The following is a 17793-nucleotide window of genomic DNA, read 5'->3' as shown; positions in this document are numbered from 1 at the left end:
ACTGAACCACCCAGGCGCCCTTCCATCCTTTTCTTGATGAGGAAAATGAGATCCACAGAGAAGGAATTGCCCAAGGTCCTACGGGGAGTTAATTACAAAACCAGCATTGGTTCTGAGGCTTTGATCCAATGTAGTTTCAATATTATCCATTTATTCCAGTAATTCCCACATTCTTGTGGGCATCAGAAACACCATAGGGAACTTAGTAAACAAAAATTAATCAAAGGAGGGCGCCTGGATGGCTCATTCAGTTAAGCATCTGCCTTTGGCTCCGGTCATGATCCCTGGGTCCTGGGATCGAGTCCCGCATTGGGCCCTCTGCCCAGCAGGGGCCTGCTTCCTCCTCTCTCTCTCTGCCTGCCTCTCTGCCTACTTGTGATCTCTATCTGTCAAACAAACAAACAAATCCCTGGGTTCTGGGATGGTGGGCATCTGGCTCCCTGCCCCCCAGAGATCCTGCTTCTCCCTCTCCCTCTGCTCTTACCCCTGCTTGTGCTCTCTCTCTCTCTAATAAATAAATAAAATCTTAAAAAAATATATTAAGAAACAAAAAAGGAACCAGGGCAAAGGGGAGAGGGGAAATGAAACTTTTAATTGGGTGATTGGAGTAAACCTGATCACATGAAGTTCTCTGATGATAGAGATACTGTTCTCTTCCAAAAGCCTTTGGACTATTACATATCATTTGTGTGTGTGCATCAGGAGTTGAGAGAGTTGTTTTACACTTCATCATACTCGCTGTCCCAGACGTTGCCTCCCTCCTCAGTTTCCCAGCAATCTTCACCTCCCAGAGTTAGGAGGCTCAAATGATTCAGCGAGAATCACCAGGACAGCATTAGCCTGTGTGGAAAGAGATAAAGAACACCCAAAAGAGAATAAACAAAGGTTATTTATTCCCAGTTTCCTGTTACAAGGGAGCCAGCCACCGTTCCCTGCAAATTGGCAGAGACTCCAAGACAGAGAAAGCTTTATAGTGGAAAAAAGAGAAGGTTTCTCTTCACTTCCTGATTGAAGCTGTTGGCATGGGGAAGCAGGAGGTGGCTAACTAGAAGCAGGCTGTCCTCCGTGATTGGTTAGGGAACTTATTTGCCTTTTTCTGGTTGGCTCTACGTTGGAAGTGCGGTGGAATTACGCAGTTAGTGACCAAGTCCTGATGACTGGGGGTGTGTTGCTGCGAAGGTGGTGGTTTGGCTTCCTGGGCTGGGGACTGCAGAGGTTGTGTGGGTCAGAATCTTATCGTCATATGTGGTCTGGCCATTGTCCATTGTATACCAAGTGTCTCACATCCCTCCTCATTCCCCCACTTGCAGGGCTAAGCTAACTATTTACAAAGCTGGTGAAGACATGGCGCCTCCCCGGTGAGAGCTGGAGGAAGTGGCTGATATGCTGAGTCCCGGATTAGCAGGGCGGAAATGGAAAGCTTTCAGCTTTCTTCTTGGAGAGGATAAGGGTGTCACCGTCCTGGATCCTATAGCTGCACAAAGACGACCAATCCTGCAGGACTTGACCTTGGAACTCCAGCTGCTGCTTTTTTCTAGGCAGCCCCAGCTGGTCTTCAATCTGCTGCTTCAGGCCTAGGATGAAGCTTTTGGGGTTAATGCCATAGGCATGGCTCCCCCCATCGGGATTCTTCACAAATACCTGGATCTCGTGGGAGGTGGTCTCCACCAGAGAGAGGCGAATGTTGGAGAAGATGCCGTAATAGGCCAAGGAGCACTGGCTACTGAGGAGTTGTTTCTTGCCACCGGGCTCCTGGAAGGACAGATGCTTTAGGGCCAAGGACCCCTGGCTCTCCCAGATCTTCTCTTGGACCTTCTTTATAGGCTCATAAGGGTTCACCGTAAGAATCAAATCTGAGTAACCCCACTGTCCCACTGTCACTCGGATGTCTCGTGCCCTCTGGAAGGGAGAGAAGAGGGAGAGGGGGTTAATTCCACACTCCTCTGCCTGACATGCAGCAGTTCCCCTCACCTGTCCCTAAGTTTCCAACAGCAGCAGCAGTAGCAACACACTTGGGCTGTGCCAACCACCTTCTAGGCCCTGTGCTGGGCGCCCGCACTCTTCTGAATGCATTTTACTCTCACAGTGATAAGGGAAATCTGTGTCCTAACGTGGCCAACCAATCCAGCAGGAGATCCCAGTCCCAATCCCAGGGCCATTCCGGGTTTTCCCCCTGCCCCACTGGCAGCGGCTGTGAGAGTGGCAGGGGTAGGGAAGTAAAAGTGTATAAAGTGCCCCCTTTCTGCTCCGGGCTCAGACCTTGAGAGATTACTCTCCTCTGAGCCCACCGGCATTAAATAAACCTTGGATCCTCCAAGGTCTCCAAGTGCCGCTGGGTTCTTTGGCCAGGATCCAGTCCGGGTCCCTTACAACAGCAGGCTCATGAGGTTGGTTCCTATCATCCCCTGGTACAGATGAGGAAACTGTGGTTGAGCAGGGTTAAGTGACTTAGCGACCATCACAGAGGTAGTGAGGAGCATAGCATATTTCAACCAAGGTCAGACTTCAAAGTTTGTTCTTCACCACCACCGGAGGTCATGCTCAAGGTTCTGAGAGTCCCTGGTGGCTGGAGAACAGCACCTGGCAGGCGCTGGGTGGGGCTGGACCCCTAGCTGATCTTTTCAAGAAGGAATATAGGCCCAGAATCCCCACGTCCTCTGATTTTCAAGATTAAACATCTTTGCACAATGGTTTTTATACTCAGGAAAAATCCAGAGGCATATATATTTCAGTCTGTCTGTGGGCCTCACTTGGCTGGTGGCACCCACAAAGACCTGGGCATAAATCCTGGCTCTCTCCTAGCAGTGTGATGTTGGTTAATTCACTTAACCTCTCTGAGTCTCAGTTTCTTCATCTGTAAAATGGGGATAACAATGTTTGAGATAGTGATAATAATATTCGACCTCTCTATTTGAAAGACTTGTCCCGGGACAAGTACTTGGCAAATTATTAAGTACAAGAGGAATAGAATCAAAGTGATTATTATGATCTTTGCCTGTACAGCAGGTTTGCCATTGCATAATAATATTACTTGGCATATTTTTCTCCCTGAGTAACTTCCCTCGTAGTTCTTTTCTTTCTAGCAGTTTTGTGCAAGGTTGTTTTCATGGGCTTGCTTCCCACCCAAATCCAGTGAGCTCTTTGAGAGTAGGAGCCATGTTTGATTTCTACCCCACCGTTGTCCCCACCAGCCCCAAGTGCTGGCATGAAACAGCTGCTGAATTCACTCGCGTGGCCTCGATTCCTGCCCACAGTGATCGGGAGCATGACAGCTCTCTCTTCCGGTTATGGCGAAGAGAAAGAAAAAGAGAACATGAATTTAAAAGGAAGCAATCTGGGGCGCCTGGGTGGCTCAGTGGGTTAAGCCGCTGCCTTTGGCTCAGGTCATGATCCCAGGGTCCTTGAATCGAGTCCCGCATCGGGCTCTCTGCTCAGCAGGGAGCCTGCTTCCCTCTCTCTCTCTCTCTCTGCCTGCCTCTCTATCTACTTGTGATCTCTCTCTGTCAAATAAATTAAGAAAAAAAAAATAAAAGGAAGCAATCTGAGGCTCAGAGGGTTGAAAAATGTTCCCAAGTTCACAGAGCTGCTGGGTGCCAGACCTGTCTGGTTCTAAAGCCTTGTTGGTGCCATCGACACAGAAGGTAAGTAAATAAGTAAATTCTGCACAGCCCCTGACAGCCCCACAGAGGAGTCATTACCTTCACATTCCAGCTGGGGACTGGGTTCTCCTTGTTGTCATAGCAACAGTTCTGTTTCAGGCACTGGGAGGCCCTCTCCGCGACTATGTCCCATCTGTATCCTTCTGCCACATTGTGGGTGGGGTCGGCTGGATCCAGGATGATGGGCCTGCAGGACAGGGAGAGGGTTCCCAGGCTCTTTCTGGTCTGGAGGCCAGAAAGAAGCCTGTTCAAGGAATCATCTAATCAAAACCACTGAGCATGCGCTGGGTGCGGAGCCTGGGGGGTGGCCATTGGTCCCGGAGGGTCCGGGATCATTGCTGGAGAGGAACAGATCGGGGTTTATTATATTTCCAAGAAGTCCTTTTTGGGGTGTGGAGTGTTGAGATCCCCAGAGGCATGCTGTAGAAAGAACAGAGGCCCGCTCGGGCAGGTAGGCCTCTTAAATTCAGAGCTTTTGTTTTGCTGAGCACACTTACTACATAGGTAAGTTTGAGGCTAGGGCTGCTGAATTGCTTTGGATAATAGAAACACCGTCAGCACTAACTACTGAGAGTTACTGAGGCACTGGGTCAAGCCCTATGGGAATTAACCTATTTGAATCCTTATAACAGTTCTAGGAGGGAAAGACTATTAGACTATTGGTTTCTTTCTTTCCTTCTTTTTCCTTAAGATTTATTTACTTAAGAGAGAGAGAGAGAGAGAGAGAGAGAGAGAGTACGCACGAGTGCATGAGCCGGGGGAGGGGCAGAGGGAGAGGGAGACAAGTAGACTCCCGCTGAGTGGGGAGGCCTGGTGTGGGGCTCCATCGCAGGACTTTGAGATCATGACCCGAGCTGAAATCAAGAGTCGGCCGCTTACCTAACTGAGGCCCCCTGGGGTGCCCCGGGGAGAGACTGTTGTTATTGCTGTTATTGTAGTCCCCATTTCACAGATGGGAAAACTGAGGCACAGACTTCTCTAAGTTCTTACTGTCTGCAGATGGGTGTTCCTATCCCTCTGCTCTGCTTAACAGAGAAGAGGTTGGGCTGCCCCCAAGCATCTCTCTTCTGTATAAATGGTGAATGAATACTTAGAGAATATTGGCTCAAAGAGGGTCTAACAGTCTCCTTAGGTTGCTTGGGGTGAGCACATGGGTCAGATGCCAAGCCCATGATTAAGTCCTGGCTCTTGCCCTCCAGCAGCTTTTGGCTTAGATGGGAGCTGTGACTTCATCTATGACAGAATGTGACAGTGTGCTATGGGAGGGTGCTGGACACCACAGGCTCTATGCCCCCAACATCCCTGCACCCCAAAACAGCCCTGCCTGAACTAGGGAGCAGTGCCAGGCTTCCCTACAGGGTCAGATCATCCGACCCAAAGTGACCCAGCAGGTGACCTGACATGTAGGGCCTGGGCCCAATGAATAGACTGGTTCCTTCTGGGGTTTGGACCAAGGATAAGGGGCGGTCCCTCATCAAATGGAAGTAAGAGGGGAGCAGGGCAGATGTGGGGAGAGAAGCAGAGGCTATCAGAGGAAGAGAAGGCATGTGGACCATGAGAGGGAGTGGCAGAGAAAGAGGGTGTCTATAGGTTTGCCTCAGGTCCTGATGGTTTCCTAACCTCAAATTTCTGGGCATCCTTAGGATGAATCCTCTTTTCATCAGGAGACTGGGTTTTTCTTCCTTGTTTAAGAAGAAAAAAAAAGGACCCAACATTCACATAAGGGAACAATAAACATTCTTGGGATATTGCTTGCACTGACCTAGAGCTTCTAATATAAAGAGTTGTCTCAGGCTGGGTTTCTCCAAAAGCAGATCCCAAGAGAAGGATGTGAGTGCCAATGATTGATTCAGAAGGACAGGCCAGGAAGCCCCAGTCAGGGAGTGGGAGAGTGAGACAGGAAGGGAAGGACACCGATGAAGGGTTTGTACTGAGGTGATTCCCACTGTGGGCAACCGGAGGTTAGTCCCAGGGCAGGGACTCTGGGAAACAATGTAGCACACGTGACCCAGAGAGAGTCCTTCCATCTGGGATGGGAGGGACCTGGGGTGTTTATCCACCAGCCTCCATTGGCCACTGGGGGAGGCTGAAAGCCCCAGGCAAAGGCTGGAGGCTGAGCCAGCCTTCACATAAACTGTGACAATCCCGGGGTTGGGGACGGGTGCTGGTGCTTCGTAGAGCTACGTGCGCCATGAGAGTGAACACTTCTCTGGCATCTACCGCAGACCAGACAGCATGGGCCCTCTACGTATTTGCCCGAGACTTACAACAGCCTGCGTTGTAGAAGCCGCTTACTCCTGCTTTACGGAGGAGGAACTGAGGCTCACAGGGGTGAGAAAAAGCCAGAGCTTCATCCCAGCTCTCCGCGATTCTTTCCACATTTCCATGCCGTTGCTAGAATGCCCTGAAATGGTCTTTTGGAAGCAAGAGAGCTAGGTAGGGTGGGGTTCCTTGAGGCACAAGGAGAAGGCTTACAGCCCCTCTGCCCACGGGGGATTTTGAAAGGTTTGAGATGTCAGTGTGATTTTAGTGCTTGATAAAGCAGCCCTCCCATCCAATGCTACACTGCCTTTGGCTCTCTTCTTTCTGTTCTCTGTGAGATGTGGCAGACACGCAGGGGCCCAGTACCTGTCTCTTTTGAGCTGTTTTCTGACACAATCCTTGATGACTGGGTTCTGGAATGTGTAGTACTTGGTCCAGTAGATGCAGAGGAACTTAAACTCCTGGAGCAGTTCCATCACTGAAGTGAAGCCTTCATCCAGCCTGAAATTCTCATCTTCCTGAGTACCCATCTCCCAGGCGTAGATGGTCAGCAGCTCGAGGGCATAGTTAGGGGGCAGCGCGGCCCTGGGGCACTTGGCTTTCACGTACTGTTGAAAGAGACAGGAGAGACCCCAAGATCTTGGGTCAGGATCGCTCTGGATGGAGCAGAAACTGGCAACTCCAGCCTCTTGTCTCAGCTCTGCCACTTACTGGCTGTGTAATCTTGGCCAGTCGCTGTCCCACTCTGGCGCTAAATGGTTTCCGTGTTTCAGAATTAAGGGGCTCAGTTGGTCCAGTGGATTTCAAACTATTCCTGGGTGGCTCAGTGGGTTAGAGCCTCTGTCTTCAGCTCAGGTCATGATCTCAGGGTCCTGGGATCGAGCCCTGCATCGGGCTCTCTGCTCAACAGGGAGCCTGCTTCTCTCTCTCTCTCTCTCTCTCTCTCTGCCTCTCTGTCTACTTGTGATCTCTCTCTGTCAATAAATAAATAAAATCTTTAAAAAAAAACAAAAAAAAAAACAAAAAAAAAAAAGAAAAGTCTTCTTTGCTGATAGAGAAAGAGGGGTGGGAGGTTTCTATAGAACTTGGCAATTGCCGAGATTCTGTGGGGGAACACAGAAGTCTCTAGGAAGCATTTCTTTCTTCTCCATTGTATAGTACCAGTGCTGTTTGGATGGGATTACCACTCCCCTCCAAGCCAGGGTGAATCCTGCTTTGAGCTGATAATTGTCCTTATTGTTTAAGTCAGTTGTTTTTTTTTTTTTTTTTTTGAGATTTTATTTATTTGACAGAGAGATCACAAGTAGGCAGAGAGGCAGGCAGAGAGAGAGGGGGAAGCAGGCTCCCTGCTCAGCAGAGAGCCCAATTTGGGGCTCGATCCTAGGACCCTGAGATCATGACCTGAGCCGAAGGCAGAGGCTTAACCCACTGAGCCAACCAGGTGCCCCTGTTTAAGTCAGTTTAAGTTGCTTTTTCTCCTCCTTGCAAAAGAAAGCATCTTACCTGATACCAGTGACTTCCTATCTAAAGAATCTTTCTGGGGCATCTGTGTAGGTCAGTCAGTTCAGTGGCCGACTCTTGATTTTTGGCTCAGGTTGTGACCTCAGGGTCCAGGCTGAGCTCTACAGGGGGCTCTGCACTCAGCAGGGAGTCTGTTTGAGATTCTTTCCCTCTGCACTCCCCCCCACCACATGCATGCACTCTCTCTCTCTCAAATAAATGAATCCTTTTAAAAAAGAGAGAGAAACCATATCCGATCAAATCCTTGTTTTAAGGAGGAGGCTCGAGCAAAAACAAGGGAGGCTTCTAGAAGCAAAGCTGATATACTGTCCTGTGGACATTACCAGAGAAAGGGCATATCATATGTAGGAAGAAAGCACTTGGCATTCTTAGACAGCAAGCAAATGAATCATTCTGCAGAGTTCTAGTTCTCCAAAGCCACAAAACCTTGCGTTTCCTGTAAGTGACTGACTAACCACCAAACCAGCTTTGTTCTTGGCTTGGGGCATTCCGATGACGGAAGATGTACCACAACCTTGGTTGACTTGATAATCGTGTAAGAAGAAAATGGCTGTTTCCCTCCACCCCCCACCCCCCACCCCCAATAAACAGAGTAACTGTAAACTTACTAACCTTGGAAATTTTCTGATTCTGTTTTTTAAAGATTTATTTATTTATTTTAGAGAGACAGAAAGTGAGTGAGTGGGGGGAGGAGCAGAGGGAGAGCGTGAGAGAGAAAATCCTCAAGCAGACTCCCCACTGAGTGTGGGGCTCTATGTGGGGCTTGACCCCAGGACCCTGAATGATTGAGCTACCCAGGGGTGTGTGTGTATGTGTGTGTGTGTTTGCGTGTGTGTATTTTAGTATATATAAGAAAGCATCTTTCTTCCCCCCTTTCTAACTTTGAGTTTGTTTCTGAGTCTTCCTTTCGTAAGTTTAGTTGACTTTGTTCATGGAGATATTTTGAAATATACCTGGTACCATGCAAGCCATCATCTGTGAAATCTAAAAATTGGCTGTTGCAGATACATTCACTCGGTCATGACCATGACAGGAACACGGGTATTTATGGGGGAAACTGGTGTGGGTGCAATTAATGGACACTTTCCTTCTGCTAGTCCTTAACTAGCTGAGATTAACTAACATCTGGAGGACTCCATGTAGTCAGTGCTAGCCAGTATCGACTGAAACTGGGGTGTCACCAACACTTGTGTCCTGGAAAATATTGTATGTTCCTTGCTTTTCTCCTTCCTTCTGTTCCTCCTCCTCCTCCACCTTCACCACTGTTTCAATTTACAGTTTAAAAGATTAGCATTTCCGCCCCTTCCCCACTACCATCGCGCCCCCCTCCCCCCCCCCCCCCCCCCGCCTTGATGGGGGGGCGGGGGGATGGTAGTGGGGAAGGGGCGGAAACGCTAATCTTTTAAACTCCTCTTCCCTGCCCTCTTCCCCAATTCCCCCCTCGTGCCCCCATCCTGGCAGCCCCCTCACCTGCAGGTACCAGTGCTTTACTAGCCGGAGGAGGCTCTTCAGCTTGGTTGGCCGATATTTCACGAAGTTTCTCTGAAGCTCGCTGAAGGATGGGGAGAAATATCCAGGGTAACCCTGGGCCTCAATCAGACTCACATAGACCTCAGGATGTGGTTGAGTGTTGGAAACAGAAGGCCCTGGGGTGGGAGGGAGCAAAGGTAGAGAGCGGGGATTTAGGAAACCCCAGGTCCTTAAGTGGGGAGGAGGGGGCGGAGCCTGCTAATTTCACTGGAGTGTCTCCCCAGGGAAACAGGACTCCTCAGGGCCTAAGAGAATTAAGGTTTGCCTTGCTTGATTGTCCTTCTGGAGAACCAAAAGTGGGCCTGCCATTCTTCAGGCCACTCAGAGACTGTTATTCTCTCTCGAGGTCCCCTTGATGTCTGCTTGGGATTTCTTTCTCAGTGACTGATTCCAACCTCCTGACACCAGAAGTGAGAACCAGGGTCAGATAAGAGAGCCGGCGGCCTCAAGGGCATTTGCAGAAGGGTTTGCTTCCACGGCAGCCATCACTAATGCATCCCGGCACTCTTCTTCTTACCCAGGTGGGACCCCGTTTCTGACACCGTCCCTACAAAGTGGATCCTAGCAGCCACCCATCTGGATGAAACCTGATTCACCTGGGCTTGTAGCTGATACTGTTTACTCCAAACCCCAGGACTCTTTGCCTGAGGACAAACTCAGACAAGGGCAAAGGTAAGTTGCGGAATAAACATCCCACGCTGTATTTGGTTGAGGGGTACTCTGCACTGTCCCCTAGAGTTCTCCAGGGGCACGAAGCCAGAGGCTCGGTGTTGGTGACTTTGTGATGCTTCCTCCCTTCCCTATCCCTCTCCCCTACTTTCCTCTCAGCCTTTCCCAGGACTGCTTCTCCTCACACTCTTGTCTTAGGGTCTGCTTCTGGAAAAGCCCAAACAAGGACAAGCCCTGGCATCCGTGATAAATGCTACAGGAGGACCCCAGTTTCTGCTTCTAACACTTTCCCCTCTGCCGCTCTCATCTCCTCTTGGAATCATGTATTTATCCACATGATTCTTTGGTAATTGTTTCCCAAGTTGATCAACACAATGGCCCGAGTTGGGCCAGCCCCAACTGAGCCCCCAGCTCAGGATGTAGGTTGAGCAGATGAATGCAGGTGTCTGCAGGTGGCTGTGAATGAGAGGTGTGGGAGTTCAGGTCTCCCTGAGATGGCAGGTGTGTGCAACTGATGGGCTTCCCCTCCCCCTTACCCAGGGCCCTGTAGGCAGGCATGATGGTGACGGTGATGGGCTCCGCCGTCCCCCTGGTCTCGATGGTGAAGACAAGAGCATCGGGGTCTCCCTGGATGATTTCCGCGTCCTTGAGCCCAAGGGCCAGCAGATCCTGGCAACACCACAGCTTCTTCCATATCAGACTCAGAATGGCTCGGTGGTGCTTGGCCTCTTGCTGGAAGCTGTGGAAACAGCTCAGGAACGCCACCAGTTCTACCTCCAAGATGTTCCTGACTGCTGTGCCATTGCCGAAGGAGCCTACCTGCGGGACACAGAACCCCGTCACCTCCACTGCCTGTGCCAGGCAGTCCCTGTGCTCCTTACGGGAATTATCCCGTATCCGAGGCTCCCCACAGCCCAGAAGGGTGGGCGGGTGGGACCAACATCCCCTCTTACAGGCGAGGAAACTGAGATTTCAAGAGGAGAAGTCACTCGCTCGGGGTCACACACAGTACACAGCAGAGCCTGGGTTTGAACCCAGGCAGCCTGACTCCAGAGCCCAGACATGGTATTGCCGCTGAGCTGGGGTGTTCTAAGCTGCAGAGTGGTGCCTCCTCCAAGAGACCACTGAGGCATACTCCCCAGGGTATTCTGAGCATTTGGGCATCTGAGTCTTTCATGACATCAAAAAGTGGGGAGCAGGATTGCCTGGTGGGTAAGAGCCATGGGGCAGCCTGGCTTTGACCTTGACTGCTGCACTTGTTTCTCATCCCTGGTCCCTAAATGTGAACCCTAATTCCTTGTCTGCAAAATGAGAGTAACTGTGGAACACGAGTCATTGGGTTCTTGGGAGGATTAGATAAGAGAAGGTGTGCAGGGGGCTTGCCATGGGCCCGGCATGCAGGAAGTCAGCCATATAGCTCTCATCCTCTTCTTTGTCTCATTGACTCAGATCATCCCTTCTCTGCCTGGGATTCAGTTTCCCCATCTGGATGGAAGGAGCCTGAGCCGAATGACTTGGAAGCAGTCTATTTGATGTTCTGAGAGTCTAGACCCGCTCTCCAGCCCCTCCTGCTTCTGGTATACAAAGCCCTACAAATATCTGGCTTCCTGTCTTTCTCACCCCAGGCTGGGAGATCCCTCAGACCTCAGGGTGGTTACCTCTTCCCACAAGTGGAATCACGACAGATTGATTATAATGCAGCCGTCATGGGTTGACCCTCACGGTGTCTGGCACTATGGAAGGTCCTTGATGCCCATATGGTATCTTTTACTTAATCTTAACTCCCACGGACTGGGGTGGGGACTAGTCCCCCCAGTAATTGTCCCCAGTGTACAGACGAGAAAGCTGAGACAGTGGATTCATGGCCAGGAGTCATGGTCATGGTCAGGTGAAGGGTCAGAAGACAAGGTGTTCTGACAAGGTGTTCTTCTACTTCTTTCTTCCCTGTGCCCCAAGTCTCTGAGCCAGGCCCTAGTTCTGAGGAGAAGTCTGCCATCTTTTCTTCCTCCTTTTTGCATTCTCTTTCTGCACCTTCATTGAGATCCAACATTTCCGCCCCATTTGGCAGGGCTGGGGATGGAGCCCTGTGTGCGGATGAAGGGCACATTCCCTTGAAAGCTATGCCCAGACTTCCTGCCTTTTTCAATGAAGACCCAGGCGGAGACTAAAGGACATTCTTGAACAAGCTTCATGACTTGCTCCAGTCCAAATCTTTTTAAACCCAACTCATTCAAGCATTCATTCATGTGAACCAGCCAAGCTCCGGATTTTTGTGGGGGTGCGAAGAGGGTTTAGAACCTGAATAAAGCATTATTTCTCCTCTACCATGGCTTTGGGGGTATCTCTCTTATTTTATGGTTTCAGTGGCTCTGGTCTCCAGGGAGAATTTGAGGGCTGGGTAAATTCCACTTCATGTCATCAAAACTCATTCAGTTGGTAGCACCCTCTGGTCTGCAGACTACCCCCCTTCCATCCACTTCACCCGTAGGATTGTCAAGGGTGGGGCAGGCTGAGGGGGTGGTTTCTGCCTGACTCAGAGCAAGAATTTATAATGGTGCTTTTGTTTTGGTGCATTTACCATGTGCTAATCTCTTAGCTTACATTGACGAGGCTTTTTCTGGACAAGGAGGAAACTGATGATGATGATGATGAGACAGAGGGTGTGAGAGATAAGAGGAGTCTAAGATCACACAGCTGAGAAGGAAAGAAGCCCAGAGTCAAACCATGGTCTGTCTAAATCCTGTGGCCTCAGGCTCTAGGTGCTGGAGGTGGGTGTAAGGAAGGGCTGGGGACCGGAGATTTCTAAATCCTTCTCTGAGGTGAGAACTAGAGCCCTAGACTGGGAGTCAGGCACCCTAATTCTAGTCCTGCCTTTGCCTCTAGCTCACTGTGTGAACCTGAGACATCTCTCACCATCCCTGTGCTTCAGTTTCCTTAATGTTTAAATGAAGGGTTGGCTGAGATTGATTCTCCAGGGCCTTTCCAGCTTTGACCCCCTTGAATTTTGATTCTAGCTAGGATAAGAAGCAGCTGAAGGAGGGGCATGGGGGGAAAAAATCAGTGGGGGTGGCCTAGAGCACCGGCTGTGGAATAGATAGATCCTGGTTCAAATCCCAGCTCCCCCATGAGCTGTGTGACCTTGAACAAGTCACCTTACCTCTCTGAGCTCCCGCTAAAGAAAACTTCTAATCAAAACCTTAAAACAGAAAAGTAGGAAGAGACTCCAATGAGCACTCACACATCCAGCCAGTTAGTTTCAGCAAGTCTAAACTCCTTGCCACGTTTGCTGCTTCAAAACCTTGTTAAAGCAATTACAAATACCAAGGAACTTTGTCTCTGAATACTTTAGCATTTTAAAAAAAGATTTTATTTATTCATTTGAGTGAAAGAGAGAGAGAGAGCACACGCAGGGGTAGAGGCAGAAGCAGACTCTCCACTGAGCAGGGAGCCCGAAGGAGGGCTCAAATCCCAGGACCCTGAGATCATGACCTGAGCTTTTAAAGGCAGATGCTTAACCATCTGAGCCACCCAGGCACTCCAGCTTTAGCATTTGTATCCAACCAAAGAGAGCACTTCCTCCTGGCCCATAACCATGAAAGGATTATACCTAAACAATCAACAATGCCCTCTATTATCTAATATCTAGGCCATATTAAAATTTCCCTACTTGCCCCAAACTGTATTTTATGGATGGTCTATTCACACCAGGATCCAATCAGAGACCTTGCACTGCAGTTAGTCATTACGAATCTTAAGGGTCCGAACCTCCATTTTGCTCATCTGTAAAATGGGAAAAGAATCGTGCGTACCTCAAAGGGTGCATGAATTAGAGCTTGTGTATGTTAAGGGGTTAGGCTAGTGCATCCCAGAAAAGTGAACTATTGTCATGAGTTTCCTTACCAGACTTGTTCCGCTCAAGACAGAAGCAGGGTAGGGTGCAGGCAGCTCAGTGGGGTGCCCTGACATGTCAGCAGCGTGGGCTAAGGATAACGAGGCAAGAAGCTCCCAGCATCCTCTGGGACGAGGACCCTCATGCTGCCTTTGCCCGGCCCTGGCTTTATAGATGGAGGGGACCCATCTCACCTTGACCACCTTCAGCACCCGCACTTTCTCATCCAGTCCGCAGTCCCCCTCAAAGTGCTCTTCCCTCAGGAATTGTTGCACGGTCTGCACAGCCTCCAGAACCTCCACTTTCTGCTCCCGGTGGGGCTGCAGCCATTGAGCCACGAAGGAGTCCAGCCTGGAGGCAGGGGTGGCATACAGCTCCCTGGTCAGTGCCATGTCTGAGCCGGAGGACCACCGCCGCACAGATATACAGCCACACAGCTACCCGGCTCCCTGCACGCCCACTTCTTTAAGGCGGCTCCTCCTCAGTTGACCGCCAGCACCCTGGGGGGGGTAAAGGAGACAGAGTGGAGAGGAAATCAGGAGATGACTGGGCTGACCTGGGTTCCTCTTCTTGGAGACCCTTTGTCGCAGCAGGGGCCCGCCCACTGGGAGTTCTGGGGCCACCTTAACAAGCTTGACTTCCAGCCTAATCTTTTTGCCTTCAGTTTCGATTCTCAGCTGCTTTGGTTTCCCTTTGATGACATTTGGAAACTGAAATTGGCTGCGTTTAGTCCTGGAGGAGCCAATGCTCCCAGTAGGTCAGAGTGGGATGCTCTCTATCAGTCCAGTACCCCACGTTGTCATAGGAACCTGAGGCTCAGAAAGATGGGGACTTGCTCATGGCTGGTCAGGGTGAGCTGGGGGAAGCCCAAAGGTCCAGAGCCTGGCAGAACAGACTTTCAGTTCCCGTCTGCCCTTTGCCACACTCTTTACTTCTCTGACCCTCCCATAATTGACCCATAAAAATGGGGTTAGTAATGATACCCTCCTCCATAGGTTGTTGTCCAGATTAAGCCGAGAACGCTGAGCACAGAAAGCGCTCAGTAAATGCAAATATTATTCACTCATTAAGTACCTGTTGAGCACCTGCTAGCTGCCAACGTGTTAAAAAGACAAAATAAGATGTGATTCCTGTCCCCAGGGGCTCTTGAAGCAGTAGGGGAGAGGGGCAAGAGATTCTGAGAGTCCAATGTGACCCTTAAAAGACTACGGATCTGCCAGGAGGAAGAGGAGGGCAGACCACAGGCAAAGTAGAAGTCCGAATGATCCTGGTGTGTGCCGGGGATTGAGTTGTCAAATATGCATTGGCACAGAGGGTAAGGAGGAGAGAGGTGAGAGATGTGCCTGGACAGGTGGGCAGGGGTTGAATAATTGCAATGCCATCATTCATTCATTCAATAAATATTTATTGAGTAGCTACTATGTGCCAAGCAGGTGTGGGGATACAGCAGGGACTAGACAAAAATGCCCGCAGAGGGCTTACATTCTGATGGTGGAGACTGACCATCAACAGGATAAATAAGTCAAATTGTAGTAAATAAGATGACGAGAAGTGCTAAGCAGAAAAAGTAAAGCAGTGCAAGAGGTTAAGATATATGGTGTGTGTGTGTGTGTGTGTGTGTGTGTGTGTGTGTGTAGGATTGTTTAGATGTTCAGCCTCAAATAAGGTGGTTGGAAAGGCCTGAAAAGGAGATATTTGAGCAAAGACATGAAGGAGGCAGAGTGAGCCATGTGTATGCCAGAGGGAAGAGGATGATTCATGGCAGAGAGCAGCAAGTGCAAAGGTCCTGTGGCACCAGTGTGCCTGGTGGGTTTGAGGAATAACAGCATGACTAGAATGGGATGACCAAAGGGAGAGACTGTGAGGAGATGAGGTTTAAGTGGTAAAATGTTCGGGTGTAAATAGTGTAGGATCTTGAAGACCATTCATTAAGGCTGACTTTTACCCTGAATGAAATGGGGAGCCATTGGAAAGTTTCAAGCAGAGGAGTGAAATGGTCTGACTTTCATATTAATGAGATCACACTGGCTGCTAGGGGAAGTTTAGATTAAAAGCAGAGGGTAGCTGTGGAGGTGAGAGGGGAAGCAGGGGCTCAGTTAAGAAGCTACTGTGATAGTCCCAATAGGAGGGCACCTGGGTGCTTCAGTCTGTTAAGTGTCTGCCTTCCACTCAGGTCATGATTTCGGATCCTAAGATCGAACCCCATGTCGGGCTCGCTGCTCAGTGAGGGGAATCTGCTTCTCCTCTGCTCCTCCCCCTCCTTGTCTCCTCATGATCGCTCTCTCTCAAATAAATAAATCAAAATCTTAAACAACAACAAAAAAAGTCCCAACAGGGGATCTGGCAGCTTGGGTCAGAATGGTAGTGGTGAAGGTAGGGAGAAGTTGTATGATTTAATTTTTTTAAAAAGATTTTATTTATTTGAGAGCGAGAGAGCAGAGAGAGAGAGAAAGAGCATGAGCTGCGGGGAGGGGCAGTGGTAGAAGGAGAAGCAGACTCCCCGCTGAGTAGGACTTGATCCCAGGACCCTGGGATCATGACCAGAGAGGAAGGCAGACACCTAACTGACTGAGCCACCCAGGTGCCCCTGATTTAATTTTTTTATTATGGAAAATTTCAAACATAAACAAAAGTGGAATAACAAAAGAAACCTCTGTGAACCATCATTCAGCTTCCACAATGATCGAACTGAGGAAGGAAAGGGTTAAGGTGTAGGGAGGGAGGGATAGGGAGCCCCTGACTAGGCTCTGAAACTATTCCTGGCAGGCAGAAGCTCTAAGAGGGGCTGGATAAGAGATAAGGGAACAGATCAGACCACTGGCCCCGGATGTTAGGGAGACATTTTCTTTGGTGGCTACAGTGTAATCACAGAAAAATTACCAGACCTCAAAGAAATGAGTCATTAACGGTGTTACCAATAATACTTGCTCAAACCAAGACGGCACGAGAATATCAAGGTCACAAGCTTCCTGGTCGAGTTTTCAATAAAAGACCCATCCTGAAAACTTTCAGTGGAAACCCATGAGGGACCCCTCTCACTCTAGAGAGCTTTTTTCTTGCCTTTCTCCTCTCACCTTCACTTAATAAACTTTCACTTCCCTTGACCCTTTTGTGTCTGGCAAGATCCATTCTTCAACCCGGTGAGACAAGACCCCTCTGATCCTGCAACAACATGGCATCCGGTGATTCTCGCATCCATGTGTCCTCTCCTGTGTTATTTAAGCACGAACCCTAGATGTCGCATCATTTTCCTGCATCTATTTTGAATATAAACAGATCTTGTTAATGGATAGAATATGATGGGAGACAAAGACTGGCCCTAAGGACCATTCCGAGGCTTTGGTTTGACAACTGGAAGGATGGAATTGTCCTTAAGTGAGACGGGAAAGACTGGGAAGGGCCAGCGTAGAACACCTCTAAACCTCAGTATTCCTATCTGTAAAAAGGGAGAGAAGGTATTATGCGTACTCCTCCACCTAAGTTTCTGGGCAGCTGTGAGGACAGGAATCTAATGACATCATGTTGGTAAAGACTCTTGGTGTCAGAGCCAGGCAGAGGCACGGAATTATTAAGTTACTAAGGAATAGAAAACAAATAATTTTATTGAGCTGCGGAAGCAGATCTTAGTCAAGGCTTTGGGGGCGAAAAAGATACCCTACCTACTCACATACACTCAATGAGTAGGAGTTCATTCAATTTAGGTTAATGATGGGGGTTAATTGATTTTTTTTTTTTAAACAGGCTGGTCTAACAGCACCCTGAAGCGTCTCTCCCTGGGGCTGTGAGTGCTTTTGATTCTCTCTTGCTATGCATGGCTCCATTCTTTGTGCAGAAGGAAGACTTTTTACTCATACGTAGACTTGACCGTGGGCTGTTCTGCTCTGACTGCATTTCTGCTTAGACATTCATGCTCATTTAGCTATACCAGGAACTGCTGTATGCTGTACTTGGTCCCAACCCCCAGGGCTCAAAATCAGGCTAAGTAGAACCAACAGATGGGAGTCTATGCTAGGTCAGCTGATCACTCTGGGTCCAATTAGGTTTGGGCAGATGAGCGAAGCCATTGTGTTGGAGCTTGGCATGGTCTACACTATGGCATGGACCACATATGGATGAGTGGGCTATTTCAAAGAATGAGACAGCAGTTACCATGTGGTCTCTAAAATAGCATTGGGCTGAGACCCTCAGGAAGATAAGAAGGAAGAATTCAAAGTCATTCTTTGGTTCATTCGTTTATTGAGCAAGCACGTGCTGAACAGGTAT

The 17793-nt window shown here is 49.3% G+C and overlaps 1 protein-coding gene across 2 annotated transcripts; it reads right to left on the bottom strand.

The window, feature by feature from the left end:
- Nucleotides 1–660: 660 nt before the first annotated feature.
- LOC123953779 (2'-5'-oligoadenylate synthase-like protein) lies at nt 661–14168 on the bottom strand. Of its 2 annotated transcripts, XM_046024136.1 has the most exons (6): nt 13725–14168; nt 10178–10460; nt 8913–9088; nt 6288–6529; nt 3699–3846; nt 661–1899 (listed from the first exon to the last, which is right to left on the bottom strand). In XM_046024136.1, exons 1-6 carry the CDS (start codon nt 13920–13922, stop codon nt 1399–1401), a joined length of 1548 nt encoding a protein of 515 aa, XP_045880092.1. In that variant the 5' UTR covers nt 13923–14168; the 3' UTR covers nt 661–1398. The 2 variants fall into 2 exon arrangements, with proteins under 2 accessions (XP_045880092.1, XP_045880093.1); XM_046024137.1 differs by lacking the exons at nt 661–1899; nt 6288–6529 and having other exon boundaries at nt 3736–3846.
- Nucleotides 14169–17793: the final 3625 nt, after the last annotated feature.

Source organism: Meles meles, chromosome 12 (assembly GCF_922984935.1).
Source record: "Meles meles chromosome 12, mMelMel3.1 paternal haplotype, whole genome shotgun sequence".
NCBI lineage: Eukaryota > Metazoa > Chordata > Mammalia > Carnivora > Mustelidae > Meles > Meles meles.
Note: the sequence above shows the minus strand (reverse complement) of the source record. Positions and strands in the feature narration are given on the sequence as shown.